Consider the following 17,808-nt stretch of genomic DNA (forward strand, 5'->3'; position numbering starts at 1 on the left):
TGAGTAGAACTTTTAGAGATACATAATATAGGGGGGGGGGGGAAACAAAGATATCAACATCACCTTAAAACATAAAACCTACCATTTTGATAGGTTGAATTTAGAGGTCCAAATCATATATTAGCTATCATCAAATTATCACACGTTTTCCCCCACCATTGTTACGTCCAAGTACTATCACAACAACGCTAATATTATAGTTGCACAAAATCTTAGTTCACCGTCATTACCACCTAACACTTTCCTATATTTTTGCAATAACTGAATGTAATTCTTTTTTAGATATAGTTTCCATATATATAATTATTCATTTTAAAATCAAATTAAATCTCAATTAGTGAATATAAATTATATAAAATAACTTTTTTTATTACTATCAAACACTTTACTACTAGACTAAATTTTAATTTTTTATATTGTTTGTTATACTACCTTTGCTAACTGCCTGCCGCTGCCAGCGGCCAACCGTAACTCACATGCCCAAATCATCATATTTGTCGATACATCAGACGTTCCACAACGATCCCATCACGTTTCTCCGTTTTCAAACCGTTGATCTTTCATTCAATGGGCCCACATTTCTTACCTCTTTCCACGTGTCAAACATTAATAAGGCGGTGTCCACATGTGCCCTCCATTATTCTCTCCACGTGGCACATCCCCAATGGCCTGTTCTCTGGTATCCAATGACACTTTTTAGTATAAAAAAATCACGTTGCCCAGACTCTTTCCTTAGCAGAACTAGTTAAGGTGAGTCAACAAGTAACTAATGGCGCAAAAATCGTTCTCCATTCCGATGATTTTCCCGGCGATTTTCGCCTTTTCGTTTGCTTTACTCCTCTTTGCTACTCCAACTGCGGCCGGACACGATTACCGTGATGCCCTCCGAAAGAGCATTCTCTTTTTCGAAGGACAACGATCCGGCAGACTTCCACCGGATCAACGAGTCAAATGGCGTCGCGACTCCGCATTGCGCGACGGTTCTGCTGCTGGCGTACGTGCTCACTTCCGGCATTGTACATTCTCCTTTTTGACAATGTATAAGTTAAATCGTTAATTGTGTTTTATTTTTTTCTTTTTTTTCCAGGTGGACTTAACGGGAGGTTATTACGACGCCGGAGATAACGTGAAGTTCGGTTTCCCAATGGCCTTTACGACGACACTATTAGCTTGGAGTATCATAGATTTCGGGAGGAACATGGGGCCGGAGTTAAAGAACGCCGTTAAAGCCGTGAAGTGGTCGACGGATTATCTGTTGAAAGCAACGTCGAAGCCTGGAGTGGTGTACGTACAAGTCGGAAATGCGTACTCAGACCATAACTGCTGGGAGAGGCCGGAGGATATGGACACGCTACGTACGGTGTACAAAATCGATAATGCGCATCCTGGTTCGGATGTGGCTGGCGAAACCGCCGCTGCATTGGCAGCCGCTTCCATTGTGTTCAGGTCACGTGACCCCGCTTACTCCAGGTTGCTCCTCAACCGAGCCGTCAGGGTACGTCACTGTCACTCACCATAACGACTATATATTTTATTACTTTTACTATAATTGTTAACTTTAGAAGAGTCCACAGTAAAAATAAAGTTCTTTTAACCTAGTCGCCTTTAAAACGAGAATTTTTTTTTCTTACCTTTCCGTATTGTAAGTTGGTAATGTACTCTGGAATCACGGGCCGAGAACGTATTTTTTCCCCTTTCGTAGTTATTATTTTCACTATTTTGTTTTTTAAAGTTTAATGTTCGAATTTTGAGTGTATTAATGAATGAATAGCAATTTGTTTGGTGGATATAGTGAAAATTAAATTTCAGTTGTTTTATACTAAAAATATGGAGATATGACCGTTAAGCGGGTGAAAATGGAATTTGACTGCAGGTGTTCAACTTTGCTGACCAACACCGGGGTGCCTATAGCAGCAGCCTGCACGCTGCAGTTTGCCCTTTTTACTGCGACGTGAATGGTTATCAGGTGAGATTGATCTTCTTTTTCTCATTTAATATGAACCGTCGGATTATGATGCAAATATGGTAGTATACTAAAAAATATTTTTGTAAGGACGAATTGCTTTGGGCAGCTGCTTGGTTGCACAAGGCCTCAAGGAGGCGCGGATTCCGAGAATACATAGTGAAAAACGAGGTCGTCTTGAGAGCCGGAGATACCATTAATGAGTTTGGTTGGGACAACAAGCATGCTGGGATTAACGTCCTCATTTCCAAGGTAAACAATAGTCTCCCCCTGTTAATTAATCCCTTGATTATATATCTGTTTATGTTTTAATTATCCCCGGATTACATATGCTTGTGTGCTTATCACTTTTTATTTGATTTATTTAGTATTATAATGCTTCTCTAGTGCAGTGTTCTTATTCTTCTTGTCCTGTGTTCTTTGTTGGGGAATGTAAGAATATTAATACTATTTTCTTCTAAGAAAAGTATATGGAAAATCTGGCTCAGTGTCACGTGGCTTGGAATAACTTTGATCATTTCCTCTTGGTGGACCTCACCTTCTTCCTAATTTTCCAACCCTATTAATGAAGTCCCTTTTTTCAAAGACTTGTAGAACAACTGAAAACAGTTTGCAAGATGTCATCTTTGACTTATTTATCATGGTCACGAGAAAGGAAAGGTTAGATCTTATTTTTCCCTGATTTTTAACCAAAGACAAGTTACTGGTTAGATTGCCATACTTTCTAACATAAAAAAGTGTACAAGATAAAGAGTAATGACCGTACAGCTAGATGGGGGGAGGAAAGGGTGTATGATCATTGCACATGATGGTATTCTTCTTTAAGCACTAAAAAAATAAACATAAATCTGTGTTTTTGATGGAGTGGGTTCAAGGTTGGTATGGTGCTGTACTTTGTTCCTTCAATTATAAACCTAAGCTTTGTGCCGAACTGGAGGTGGCATCTTAGTTTTAGAGATCTGTTTTTTTATCAGTGGGTCCACAATCAGTAAACTACTGCTACATGCATGTGCCTAAAGTCTGGGGCAACGGTTCCCTACCATAGTAACCCTATTATCTTTGATATTTAACTATTCTCGAAACTTGAGGACTCCTATATGTATATATACATAGCTTACATGGTTTCGTCGTATCCATGGATTTAATTCGCTTCCTTTAATGTGCATGAACTCTGAATTTATGGGTTCAAGTTGTTAATATATTACTATTACCTATGATGCAGGAAGTGCTGATGGGAAAAGCTGAATATTTCGAGTCTTTCAAGCAAAATGCTGATGGTTTCATTTGTTCTTTATTGCCTGGAGTTTCTCATCCTCAAGTTCAATACTCTCCTGGTAAAAAACAATGGTTTCTTTCTTCGCACATTAAGCATTCGATGACAATGATAATAGAAAAAGAAAAGCAAATGATTAGATTTGTAATTGCATGCTAAGCAATTTCTTAATCCAGGTGTTTTTCTGCTAATTACGAATTAAGAAACTAATCCTTTTTCCCTTTTTGATGAAAAAAGGTGGGCTGATCTTCAAACCTGGGGGAAGTAACATGCAGCATGTAACGTCCCTGTCTTTCCTACTGCTAGCCTATTCTAATTATCTAAGCCACGCTAACAAGGTGGTGCCATGTGGTGAAAGATCAGCCTCCCCTGCCCTTCTCAAACAGTTGGCAAAACGCCAGGTAATATTATCAGTTATTACATTCTTGTTTTCTTATATATATTATTTAGTTGTATACGTCATTAAAATCAAGGGGACCATATCCTAAACCAGACAAAATCAACGGCTAGGTTTTGTCTTTATGATAAATATTCACTATGTTACCATCTCTGATATAGGAATGTTTGATTTGCATGATCACTATAGAATTAATAATTCATGATAATGGTGGGAATGTTAGGTGAACTACATTCTTGGAGATAATCCACTAGGGATGTCCTACATGGTTGGGTACGGTTCACGCTTCCCTCGGAGGATTCATCACAGGGGCAGCTCGTTGCCGTCGGTGGCGGCACACCCATCTCGCATCAGCTGTAAAGCGGGATCTCGATATTTCTTGACTCCTAATCCGAACCCGAATTTATTGGTGGGAGCAGTGGTGGGTGGACCTAATGTGTCGGATGCTTTTCCGGATTCGAGACCTTATTTTCAAGAGTCGGAACCCACAACGTACATCAATGCGCCGCTTGTGGGGCTCTTGGCATTCTTTTCAGCGCACCCTTGAATTGTTCCCCCTCCCAAGCAACGGATGATGATGAATTGGAAGTGGTGTGCGAAAATGGTCACCCTGCCCTATTATTGTGAAATTAAAAGATTCCCATTGTTCCCAATTAACGAAGAAAGTTGAAGTTGTACACTATAAAGATTGCATCTTTTTTTCTTCTTCTTTTGTGGGCAAAGCTCAAATATCATTGTCAAGTTTCAAAGTACGTTTAGATTAAAACAAAGAGTTCTATATTTGCCCAAATATCAAATCATCCCTTTCAACAGTTATCATAGTCGGTAATTATAAGTGTTTAACATATTAGGTAGTACCATTGCACATCAGATTTTGACAGGGTTTACCATCTTTATCACGTTCAGGACAATGATAAGTGTTCTTGACAATAGTGTCACCATAACAGTTATCATAGTCACTAATTATCATTATCACATGTGCATCTTTAATCTGCAAAATAAATGAATTTCCATACTTTGCATCTTCCAAGTTTAAACGCAGGCAACTTCCATTGATTTTTCGAGCTCTCTTTGGGGGTTCTGTTTATGAAAAACAGAGACATTTACCAAAATGGGTTGAAGAAACTGAAGGCATTCATGATTTGTTAATAACTAGTTCTAAAGGGGACACTGCAAATTTTGCATACTTGGTTTTAATCTTAATGTTGCAGTAAATGTATATATTCTTGGTATATGATTAAGGAGATATAACTTCAGTAGAAACATACAATATCATCAAACTAAAAATACAAACCGACGTTGAATAATACACTGAATAGAAAGTTGACATTAATGTAACAATCGCGTCGTCAACATCTATTTGTTCAACCGGTGGAGCCATCGCCAACCCTGGGTTCTTCTCCACATTTCATGCCAACCTGCACATGTAAATCCCACAAGATTAGTGACATCAACTAATAAATTTCATCATTAACAAAAAAATAAAATAAAAATTAAGATTAATCAAATGGTTTATTATACCAAGAGTAACAACCACCAACTCTGAATATAATTCATAAAACGAACTTGAAAAAAAAGATTTAATATACCAGCATATATAATTACGAATAGACATGTCGATTCCACGGTTATTGAGCTAACGATACTCTTGAGTTAAAAGCACACGAAATGACATGCAATCGCCGCCCTTTAAGTTTTCATGTCAAATGAAAAATCACAGAATCCGACAGACCATGGAGCTTCATCTTGAGGCATGGATATGGTTGAGGAATTTAGTTATAGATATATACGGTATGTATGGATTAATTTCAGGGTGAAGCACACTCCAAGGGCTGCAAACCGAGTGGCTCTCGAGTTACATAGGTGGGCAGTCCATTGTATCTCATCGATTTGGTTTGTTATCTATTTCCTCAATGTATTTCGCATCTGATTGTACTGGATGCTATTGGTATAGAATGAATGAGTTTCTTATTTCAAATATATATATATATATATATACACTTTACAAGAACTGAGCTATTTAGATGGGTTGATTTTGTTTCTGAAAATGGGTTGGGTTTATATGATTGTAGTTTTGAACTGAGCTATTGAGATGGTTATTTGAATGGCCTAATAATGCCCTTTAAGGCTGAATTTTCAGTGACATATTTCTTTTGGCCGATGGAAAGTAAAGTTTAACAATATAAGCCCTCTCAACTGTAATGGAGATTTATCTGTTAAATCTGTCTATAAAATTGGTAAGAAACAATGTACTATTGACAACAACAAAAGTAACATAATACTCGACATATATATAAACAATGTTAACATCGTTTTTGAGTGGTTGGAAAATGTTGGATCTCGAAGAGCATGCTCTCTCAAAAAACGGAATTATTATCATTGTTTTAGGTTAAGCATCCATAATCAGGTCTGCCTTTAAATCCAAAATTATAGTTGGGTTATAATAGGGTTAACACAATATGTTTTGGAAAAATGGGTGCTCACAAACCATACAAGTAAAGATGGTCAATATGCTCCTTCCTGCATCCGTAGCAGAGATTAAAATAATATAAACCATACAAATAATCAATAGATAATGATTGAAGGGTTACCTTATCAATCGAATAAACTTTGGAATCAAAAAATCTATCTTCTAATTTGTAAATTACATAAATGATCATTAATATTTGAGTTAAAAAAAATCTTCGTAAATCTGAAAAATTACGTTTTAACTATTGATCTCATATTTGTACATGCACTACAGCAAAACTATATATTTGCGGCGTTTTTTTACCTATAGCGGTGTTTTTAAGCACCACAAAAAACACTTGCGGCGATATGACAAATGCCGCAAAAAGTGTAGGGAAAATAGCTTCGCAAAAAACACTTGCGGCGATATGACAAATGACGCAAAAAGCGTAGGGGAAAATAACGCCACTAAAGTTCGCGGCGTTTGATAACAAAAAATGCCGCAATAGGTAATGAGATATAGCGACATTTGTCCCACAAACACCGCAATAGGTGTTGAGATTTAGCGGTGTTTGTCCCACAAACGACGTAATTGGTTTTGAGATTTAGCGGCGTTTTTATAAATGCATCAAAAGATTAAGATATTTCACGGCATTTTTCGGATACAAACGCCGCCAAAGGTCTGGTATATAGCGGCGTTTGTCGGATATAAACGTCGCTAAAAGTGTGATATATAGCGGCATTTTTCATATAAACGTCGCAAAATGTCTGGTATATAACTGCGTTTTAAGGATACTAACGCCGCAAAAGGTATGGTATATAGCAGCGTTTTTTGTTACAAACACCGGTATTGTTTTTGATATTTAGCGGCGTTTTTTTTACAAACACCGCTAAAGAACACATAATTTAAACAATTTAAATATTTTCTTCGATTACCCAAAATATGTTTTTTTCAACATGTTCCATTATCCAACAAACATGACATCAATAACATCAAACTCTATATCCAAAACAAGCAAAATCAAATCCAATATAACAAATAAAAGTTTACATTAACGTAATATCAATTCAGTTAAACACGGTTCAGTAACATTAACAGACTGCTGATAACATAAATGAGACTATGATGGTGGATTCTGAGGTTGCGTTTTCTGTAACATCCACATCATATCATTGAGTCATTTTTCAAATTCTTGACATTTCTACTGATATGCTGCTTCTCTCTGTGCTGCCGCTGCTTCCCTTGCTTCATTTTCAGCTTTCTTTTTAGCCATTTGTTGATCCATTTCAGCCAACTTTTGTTTTAAACGGCTAACTTCTAATTAGGAAGACTGAGACTGTGATGATATATACTGAGATGAACTGAATCCAAAATATTTGGTGGGAGTAACGAATGATCATTAACAGCGCACCCGACCATATCTTTCAGGACCCAAAACGTCATTAATAGCTTGGTTTTCATTGTCATCGTCATTAGCAAGACCTTGACTCGAAGCCGTAGCTTGATACTCCGCCCTTTTCTCCCTCAATTTTTCCTAATAATAAAGTAAATAATTAATTCAAATAAATATGTCATGCTACATATATAAATAAAACATAATTCAAAATTGTATCCAATAAACATACCATAATTTCTGCAGCTTCAACAGTCATAGGAGTGCCATCATTCTTTGTATGTGTCATGTCGAAGAGTTGGATTCGGCCAACTTTAGAACCAGATGTATTTTCCTACAATGTACCATAATATAATTAGTTTGAGTTAGTATGCACATGAAATACAAATAACTATGTGAATAATCTATAATACCTCCTCATTAGCTATACAAGCAAAGCTCTTCGATCCAACCGTGTGCGTAAACTTTTGTTGTTGCTTGCTAGCAACACCAACATGCTCTCGGTCCAAAAATTTCAAATAACCACTTTTAATGATTGATTTATAATTCGTTAAAATTATTTGTGAAAAATAAATCATATCTGTCCTTTTTGTGAACTACAAAATCTTATTGTATCTTCCCATTGGTACTTGAGCATTATAGGTAGGACAGTTTGTAGCTTCTCTTCAAGGCTGAGATCATTCTTGAAGTATTTATTTTTTAATGAGCTCTTGTGGTCTCTCCATCTCTTCTCTAACACTTGCTTCACATAATCGTCAGAGACCTCTAAAGAAAAATTATCCTATAAAACAAATAAGTGTTCAACGTAAGTATAAATTAGTATTGAATTGTTATAGAGTATCTATTATAATGACATTATTACCTTAACAAAATCCAACGCCTGATTTTTGTTACTATTAGGCATTTCTTGCCATGACTCGTAATTGATCGGCAAAAGAATAGCATTACGTCCAACTATGCTTAAGTAACCAGCTAGAAGACGTGCTTCTGGGCCAATAGGTTGACCGATATAATTTCTTGAAACTTTGACACGGTGCCAGGAGGAAGTTGGTATAATTCCTTCAACGTTGTACGTCCTCTACTCTTGTGTGTTCCAACATTTTCAACTATATAAGAAATTATTAAATGAAAGTTTTGAAAATGAACAAACTATTAAATAAAGTTTCGAAGATTACCTTGAATTTATACAACTTCTTCAACAGTTATAGGAACATCGGAAGAGTCAGTTGCATTCGATTCCTCATTATTTGTTTGTTCATGCTCTTCAGAAGCTCGAACAACCCGCAAATCACTTATTTTTCTCCTCGGCATGATATCTGTAATAAACAAACATCTGTAATAAACAAACATTTGTAATAAGAAAATGATTTAATTAATGAATATATTGAAAGAAAACATGTTAAAAGTTATAACATTATAAACAAATAAATTAAGATATAAAATCTTACCACATTCTTATGTAATGTCAGTTGTCTTAAATATCTTCATCAACGTCCTCACAAACCCATTGAAATTGTGTTGTATTAGTGATAGTTTCATCTAAGTTTTGTGCTACGAGAGGTAAACATTCTGATCTTGTGTCAATGTTATCTCTACTTTCATCCCCGATGTCTATCAAATATCTAGAAGTATTACGGAACACAACATACCAACTATCATCCATTGGATCGTGACAGTAAAATACTTGTTTCACTTGAGAAAAAAATACATATGATTCATCCATCAATCGTTGACCAGTGTGAATTAATCGAGAGAAATTCACCATTGTAAACCCGAATTTATCTCTTTTTATGCCTCTGTTTACATCAGCCCAATCACACCGAAACAACACAACCTTTCGTTTTCCATAATAATCTAACTCAATAATGTCCGTAAGAATTCCATAATAATCAACATCTCCCTCCTGCGGATTATTGTCCTTGACACTAGCATAACTGGTAATTGAAGAAGTAACTATGGTTCCACAATTTTGTGTCCTTCGTAATCTTTCACGATATTTCGTGTGGAACTTGAACCCATTAATGAGGAAAGCATTATATCTTTTAACTATTCTATTCAGACCTTGAGAAATCCATTGAACATCTTCACTAACTTCTCTCACACTCCAAACCTATTACACATGAATGGTGCATATATAAGGACTAGCTTCTATATAAAAAGCAAGACATATATTATTTATAAGTATGTGGAATTATTTTGTTGCTTACCGTCTGGCCTAACCATTTATGAAAAGTTTATGTGAATAACTTATGTATCTCTTGCTGATGTAATCTTCGGGAGCATACACGAGATCTCAAGACTTCTTTAAACTCACTATAAAGTAGATTATGTCGTTAAAGAATGATAAATTTAAAAGATTAAGAAATTTCATTAGTATTAGGTCCGAAAGACTTACGTGTGAAAGGGATCTATTGAATCATGATAGAAAAGAACATATCGGTGTGCTTGTACCCAAGACGTGTCATCTAAGTGTGCAATTTCAACTTTCCCAAGTGGTTAACCATAACTTCTAAACAAATAACCTTGAGGTAAGTCATTAGTATTGAACACATCATTTCTATTTGGTCTATTTCATCTTGTTTCAACATCTTCCAAATATCTAGAGCAAAATGTCATACATTCTTCTGCCAAATACCCTTCAGCAATTGATCCTTCCGGATAACGCTTATTACAACAATAAGACTTCAACTTGCCCAAGAACCTATACATAAAACAACATACATTGTAAATACATTTAATTAAAAGGTATAATAAGTATTAATTTGAAACGTATAATTCAATTAGCACCTCTCTATAGGGTACACCCATCGATAGAAAACTGGTCCACCAACTCTTGCTTCATGAGGAAGATGAATTAGCAGATGTACCATAATTGTGAAGAATGAAGGCAGAAATATCTTCTCCAAGTTGCATAAAGTCAAGGCAACTCGATCTTGTAGTTTATCAAGTTCTTCAACCATCAGAACCTTCCCACAGATGGCTTTCATTATATTGGAAAGTTCAATGATACAAGATGTCACCTTACCCGACATGCAACCGCATACAGCTACTGGTAGTAAATCTTGCATTAATATGTGATAATCATGTGACTTTAAAGAATAAATTCTTCGATCTTTAACATGGACACATCAAGATATATTTGATGCATACCCATCTGGGACTTTTATATCCTTCAAGACCGTGCAAAACACTTCTTTTTATTTATTCGAAAGAGAAAAAATAGGTGGCAAGAAATATTTTCCATTATGATGTAATTGCAGATGAAGATCATGTCGAATTCCCATGTCGACTAAGTCAAGTCCACTCTTGAGATTATCTTTAGATTTTCTACCATCATTCAGAATAGTCCCGATAATATTCTCACATACATTCTTCTCAATATGCATTACATCCAGATTATGTCTCAAAATCTGATTCTTCCAATATGATAACTTGAAGAATATACTCCACTTTTTCCACAAGTTTACCTTATTTGGATCATCCTCTTCATCATACTCATCATCACTCGGTTGGTGAACTTCAAGCTCTTCATTGACATGTTTTGTCTTTTTCTTTGATCATGTACTACTTGGTTGATTCATCTTTCCATAAGTAAAATTGATATTTTTCAACATGGAGAATATTTCAGACCCGGTTATTTGGTCAGGAGCATTTCGAAACTCTTCATCACCATCAAACATATTCTTTTGACATCTAAATCTATGATTATCAGGTAACCACCGACGATGTCCCATATAAGAGAACTTCTTTCCATTAACCAACCACTTCAAACATGTTTGTGCAGCACAATAAAGACAATCATAACGACCTTTGGTACTCCAACCAGATAAATTTGCATACGCAGGAAAATCATTAATTGTTCATAATAAAGTCGCGCGTAAATTAAAGTTCTCCTTCTTAAACACATCATAGGTTTCGACCATTTCCCATAACTTTTTCAAATCTGTAATTAGCGGCTGTATGTAAATATGAATATCAAGCATTTAGATCTAAACAAACTCATGCTTCATTGTTAAAGAGAGAGGCATGAAGAACTTACAACGGAGTTGATTGCCTTTGTTCCATGTCAAAAAGGTTCAAGTAATAAAGAAAAAGAGTAACCCCAAAAGTATAACGAATAGAAGATTACCTTTGTTTCTTGAGAAACGAGTTCCTTAGAAACGAATAAAGTTCGAGCTGCTTAATTCAATTAGCACCTAGGAAGAGAAAAACGGAAGAATTATTGATTTTATTCATTTATACTCAATTACACCCATTTTGCCAAATGAATTAAAGTAATAAAAGAACATTAATATTCCCTAGCCATTAAGCAAGAAATTTTGGAAACAATGTTTACAGGGCTCGTGAGGAAAAGCACAGACCGAGAATCAAAGAACTTGAGGCCCTTGTATCTGCAACTTGAAAAGAGACTAAGGTGTAAAAAAGTAATGAAAAAATAAATCCACTAAAATAAAAGTTATCTTTTATGTGTAGAGGCTAATCTGTGTGTTTGATGAACTTATTTGTTACAACAACTTACAAACCAGAATCATCAGATTAAGAGTCCAAAAAAAAAAAGAACAGTTCTTGGTTTTCAAGCTGCTTCCGTCCAACTCGCAGACAGTCACATGCATAATTAATTATATGTTAATTTACACATTGTTTATCAATTACTTAATGCAAAATCTCAATATGGAGTCTTTCCTGTCTAAATATATAAATTCATGAAATACAAGTACCTTTCTCATGGAATTGTTTGTTTCACTTAATTGCATAATGTGAAAATTGAAGAAAAACAAAAAAATGAACCTAATTGTATGTCTTTTTTAAAAAAACCCTAATCCTAAATGAAGGAAAATAGTACATACAATTTAGTCAACACAACTAGAAACAAAAGCAAACAACATCGCATCTATACAAAACAGAGGCTTTGTGTAACATCCCAAAACTAGAGCAAGTGACTAAAATGGAAGTTTTGAAAATTTGAAGTCCGATTTTGAAAGATTTGAAGTATTTTTTTATTGTTCAGTAAATAATTGATGGAATAAGGGGTATAATGGACATTTGACAAAGAAAGATTTTTATTTTCCCTTATAAAAGAAGAAGACATGTGGAGAGGAGAAGAAAAATAAGAAGACTCTGGAGATGCTTGGCTTTCTTCTTCCTTTCTTCCCGTGGCTCCATTGGTAAGGTAAGATTATGTCAAGTGATTGTTTCCTTTCAATTTGAAGTTGGGTTTAATTCTTGAGATGGTAATTAAGCTTAAGGAAAGCTTAATTTATCTTAAAACCATAAGATGAAGGAGTTAAGAGAGATTAAAGATTAAAAGTTTTAAAATGAAATTTTGGAAAAGAGTTGATAAGTAGAATTTGAAGTTAGATTTGACTTGTCAAAGGGTTAATTAAGAAGTTAGAGGTGATAGAATTGAATTAAGAACATATGGAAAATTTGATGAAATTCTTTGATTTAAGAATTATGGTGAATTATGAGGGATAGTGAAGTGTTATAATGTTATAAAAAGATTTACATATTTATAGACAAGTTTTAAGGCATAAGGAGGGGTTAATAAGTAGAATTTGAGGACAAAGTAAGAATTTTCAGGCTCAAAATGTAATTTCTGGGTTGTGTGCATCGATGCATCTTCAATGTGTATCGATACACTCTCAAATAAATGAACATCGAATGCAATTAGTGCATCGATGCATAAGGAGTGCATCGATGCACCCTCTTAAGATTAAAACATCAAAGTTGATTTGTGTACCGATGAATGGGTAGTGCATCGATGCACATGTTAAGGGATACATCGATACACTGTAGAATGTACCGATGCACTTCAAGGGGAAATAAAATTAGACCTTTCTTTTGGTCTAAGAAATGATAGATTAGAATACCTCAATTGGATATTGATATGTATAAATGTATGATTATGTAGATTTCGAGCACGAACAAGTTCCGGGACGACTATCAGGTTAAGATTCGATCGAAAGAAATGAATCATCAAAGAGGATTGGAACTTAGTGAGGCTAATGTGAGTGCATACTATTGTAATATATGTATTTCTACATGGGAATTAGACTTGCGATAAGTCTATTCCCAATATTTTGAATATATGATAGTATGAGTCGAAGCATGATTAGGATTGTGTATTATGTGAATGTGCCATGCTTGCATTACATATTATGTGATGTGCATTTATGTGTTATATGATTATGATTTAGGAAACAATATAGGAATATTATTTGAGTTACTTAATAATAAGTCATAAGATTGCATGCATATATAATATAAGTTATAAAATGGGAAAATATGTATTTTATATGTATATGAGAATATATAAAAACAAGAAACAAGTCAAGTGATAAAGGAATATGAAATTGTATGAAACGTGACATAAGCTATGTGATTAAATGAGAAATGATATGACCACATGTATATGTGATTATGAATAACAGGAATATGAGGACAGGAATATGAGACATGTGAATTATATAGAAGTGAACTACGTGACTATGTGATCATATGAAATGTGATAAGAAGCTATGTGCCTATGTGACAAGAATATGTGAAATGATATAAAGATAATGCCCATGTTATGTGTTATGAGATCTAGAGATATAGTTGGCATGCCAAGAGTCGAGGGATTAACAGTGGTCCTTCGGGACATAGTGGTCATTTGGGACATTTCATAGTGGTCATTCGAGACAAATTCATATGCCCCTAGTGGGACCCCATACGAGCTGTGGTGACAGTATAGTGCACAACCTCTATGTACTCACGTATCTTTAGCTCTCAGAAATATTCATGGGCTAAACAAAGATATAACAATAAATATATTACATGTGAAGAATATACTTTTGTGATATATGATGATATTTGTATTGTTTGGTTTATGAGTCATATATGTTGGTTAAAAAGGTTAGGACAAGAGGATATGATTAACATATATAAATATTAATAATATGGATAGTGATATAAGATTAGTGAAGTAAATGATGAGTGATTTGTATCTCTGTACATTTAATTATACGTAATGTTATATTGTTTTGTGTGATAATATGATATGATATGTTCATGCATGGTTAAAAATTTAGAGTTTCTCTTATAAGTTTAATGCCTCACTAAGTCATAGACATAGCGTGTGAATGCTTCACACGTAGGGTTGAGAAGCGAGAATAGAAGTAGCGAGGAGAAGGCATGTCAGTATCTTTCTTACGAGTATCAGATCAGAAACATATTGAACATATGTATTTTGTTTTTAGAGTTTAGTTGGCTTGTAGTTACAAGATTTGAATTGAATATGCTCTGATCGTTTTAAAGAAACAATTTAATTATAATTATTAATGTAAAGTACCAATTTTCTTAAATGATGAATTTAAGATTTTACGGAATTGTAAAGAACAGAGTTTTGAAAAGCTAATGTGACACCTCGGACTCGGATCCGGGTCGAATACAGGTTGGGAGTATTACATTTTGACCAAGTAAACTTTCATATATCAACGCCAGGCTACAAATATTGCCGAACAAACTACTCAAACAAACCAAATAGACAAGCCGATACCAATCTATAACAAGAAGAACAACTTCACTCAAGAACGAAACGCAACAAAACGAAACAAGCATCAAACAAAAGCCTCTTGGCTAACACTGATAAAATTTAGACACAATTGATCCTAAGATTTAAACCAAGCAATAACAAGACTACAACCATTTTTCTTTCTAGAAAATCTGTTCTATAACGCCAGTACCAAGCAAGGAGAACCTCGCCTTGTCTGAAACTTTCAGTCGTTCGAGAGCTTCCCAGATACTTGGTCCCATATTTCTGGAAGAATACCATGATTCCAATACTAATAAGAGCGAGACACAAGAAGAATTAATATCCAGGGAGCTGAACCAAACAGAAATGCCTCCAAGAATACTTCCACCACGGCAAAAGAAGCTACCAAGTAGCGCAAACCACATAGGGTAAACCACCTAACCCAAGACAATTCATAAAAACCCATATAAAAAACCAGATACTCACCCCTTTCATAACGGCGCTTTAAATTCAGAGGAACTCAATTTAAAAACACTTAATATGAACTTTAATCAAAACCAAATAGAAATAGTGTGTTATATACCCACCATTCGTGCTACACCAGACGTTAATTTAATGCCATAATGTGAACTGGAATGACTTCACATTTACAAGGATCAATTTTACAATCATGAAAAAAAATGCAGGAATCAGATAGCCTGAAGATAACATATAGAAATGGCAGAAGCTTACAGCAGCAAGAAACAAACACCATATTCGTGTACACAACCCATGCAAACATTGAAACAAATAAACCCAGAGACTACACAATTTAAAAATAAACAAACATTGTATAGCTGCAAACCCAGAAGCAACAAGATGACCAGGGACGTTTTATGAATTTAAGAGTTGCTTGAATTCAACAAAGCTTGCGACGTAAAAGTCGAGGTTACAACACTTAATGATTCAAGTTAAAAATAAACACAAAATATATGGATGGATATATTTATTTCGGCTCAGACCTCCCAGGGTAAAGAGAACGCGTACCTGATATTGAGCGTCGTGGATTGATGGAGGAGTGACAGTGGTGACTGATGACGCTACGCTGGGACCGACGACGTGAATGGTGGCCAGTGCAAGGCCAATTTGCTGAAGATGAAACTGAAATGCTGATAGAGTAATGTTGGATGATCGAAACTGATGAACAGATTGGGGCTTTAGCAATTGAAAACATTTGGGGTTTTTATAAACCTTTGCGACATTTTTAAACTAAACGCCACAATAGAATAATCTATTATTGCGTTTTAATCTATATGCCACAACCGTTCTGAACTATTGTGGTGTTTGTGTTTAAAAACGCCACTAAATTACTATCATTTTGCGGCGTTTGTCTACAAATGCCACAACAGAACATGTTATTGCGGCGTTTTTATAACAAACGCCACTATTGATAAACCCTATTATAGTGTTTGTCTACACACACAGCTAAAGTACACTTTATAGCAAACTGAAAAACATTTGGGCGCGGGAAATTGAAAAACATTTGGGGTTTCTATAAAACTTTACAGGATTTGTAAACCAAATGCCTCTATAGTGCTACTCTATAGCGGCGTTTACTAAAAAACTGTCACTACTGTCCAAGTCTATATTGGCGTTTGTCTAAAACCGCATCTATAGTTCTACTCTATCGCGGTGTTTACTAAAAAATGCCACTACTATCCAAATCTTTTGCGGCGTTTGTATGAAAATGCCTCTATAGTTATACTCTATCATGGCGTTTACAGAAAAATGCCACAAAATTCCTAGTCTTTTGCGGCGTTTGTAAACAAACGCCACTGAAGTATTATTATTTTGCTTCAACTATTTTGCGGCGTTTTTTGAAAAACATTGCGGCGTTTGTATAAAAACACCGCTAAAGTAATATTTTATATATCGGCGTTTGTTGTAAACGCCACTATAGACAAACACCGCTAGTTACCTTTCTTTAGATAAGCTTAATTGATTTTAAATATTTCAGTTTGGCATTTATTAAATTTTCAAACGCCGCAAAATATATTCATATCTAATTAACAAGTTATGCATAAAAAACTTAATAACAAAATAAATTAAAATTTTTAAACATTAAAATTATAGCATAACTTGTAGTTTGACATTGTTCGCGAGAATTTAGTTTAGGTTCTTTCACTTGTACATACAAAAATATTGTTCAATAGAAGTTAGTCTTCATTGCTCCTTCGTGGGGAAAGGACTTAGGAAAGTTGTTTTCCTTGTTTGACGACGCATCGTTAAGTTTTTCCTCCGTGTAAACTCTATATGGAGAAACTCTTCATCCATTTCACCAAATAAATCCCCTACCTCCGGTTCACCAAGAAGACTCCTTGCGCGCTTCAGTGCTTCACTTGAAACAGATAACGACCTTCCACCTACAGTATGAAACTTGATTGGAAGTGGCTTGGGAACTGAATAAACAGAACTAAAAAAATTAAAATAAAAGAGAGAAATGTTTACTTGGAGTAACAGTAGAGGCAACATCATCTTCATCGAGGATAGATAATGCTTTTGCAATTGAAGATTCTTTCTACTCCACAGATTTCCCCAATTCGGTTCTAAACATCAGGTGTTTGTCCACTCCACTATCATCGTTCTAAATAAGCTTCGAACATCATACATGCATATGATCTATGAAATTTAAAACTACAAAATAAAAAATATAGAAGTAGAAAGATTCAGAGATTATTACCTTGAAGAAGGAGATCCACCATGGAAGGGTTTGGAGCAATAGGAGTTTATTTCGGGTCATCATCGAGTTTTGGCGGCAAGAACGGACCGGAAGCCTCCCTA

General features: G+C 35.0%; 1 protein-coding gene across 1 annotated transcript; it reads left to right on the plus strand.

Moving 5' to 3' along the window:
* Positions 1-768: 768 nt before the first annotated feature.
* LOC120133999 (endoglucanase 8-like) lies at positions 769-4,339 on the plus strand. Its single transcript, XM_039150482.1, has 7 exons — positions 769-994; positions 1,088-1,495; positions 1,874-1,966; positions 2,054-2,215; positions 3,186-3,297; positions 3,474-3,637; positions 3,857-4,339. The coding sequence occupies exons 1-7, from the start codon at positions 770-772 to the stop codon at positions 4,178-4,180; spliced, it is 1,488 nt and encodes a 495-aa protein (XP_039006413.1). The 5' UTR covers position 769; the 3' UTR covers positions 4,181-4,339.
* Positions 4,340-17,808: the final 13,469 nt, after the last annotated feature.

The sequence above is a fragment of the Hibiscus syriacus genome, unplaced genomic scaffold (genome assembly GCF_006381635.1).
Source record: "Hibiscus syriacus cultivar Baekdansim isolate YM2019G1 unplaced genomic scaffold, ASM638163v2 tig00110597_pilon, whole genome shotgun sequence".
Lineage (NCBI taxonomy): Eukaryota > Viridiplantae > Streptophyta > Magnoliopsida > Malvales > Malvaceae > Hibiscus > Hibiscus syriacus.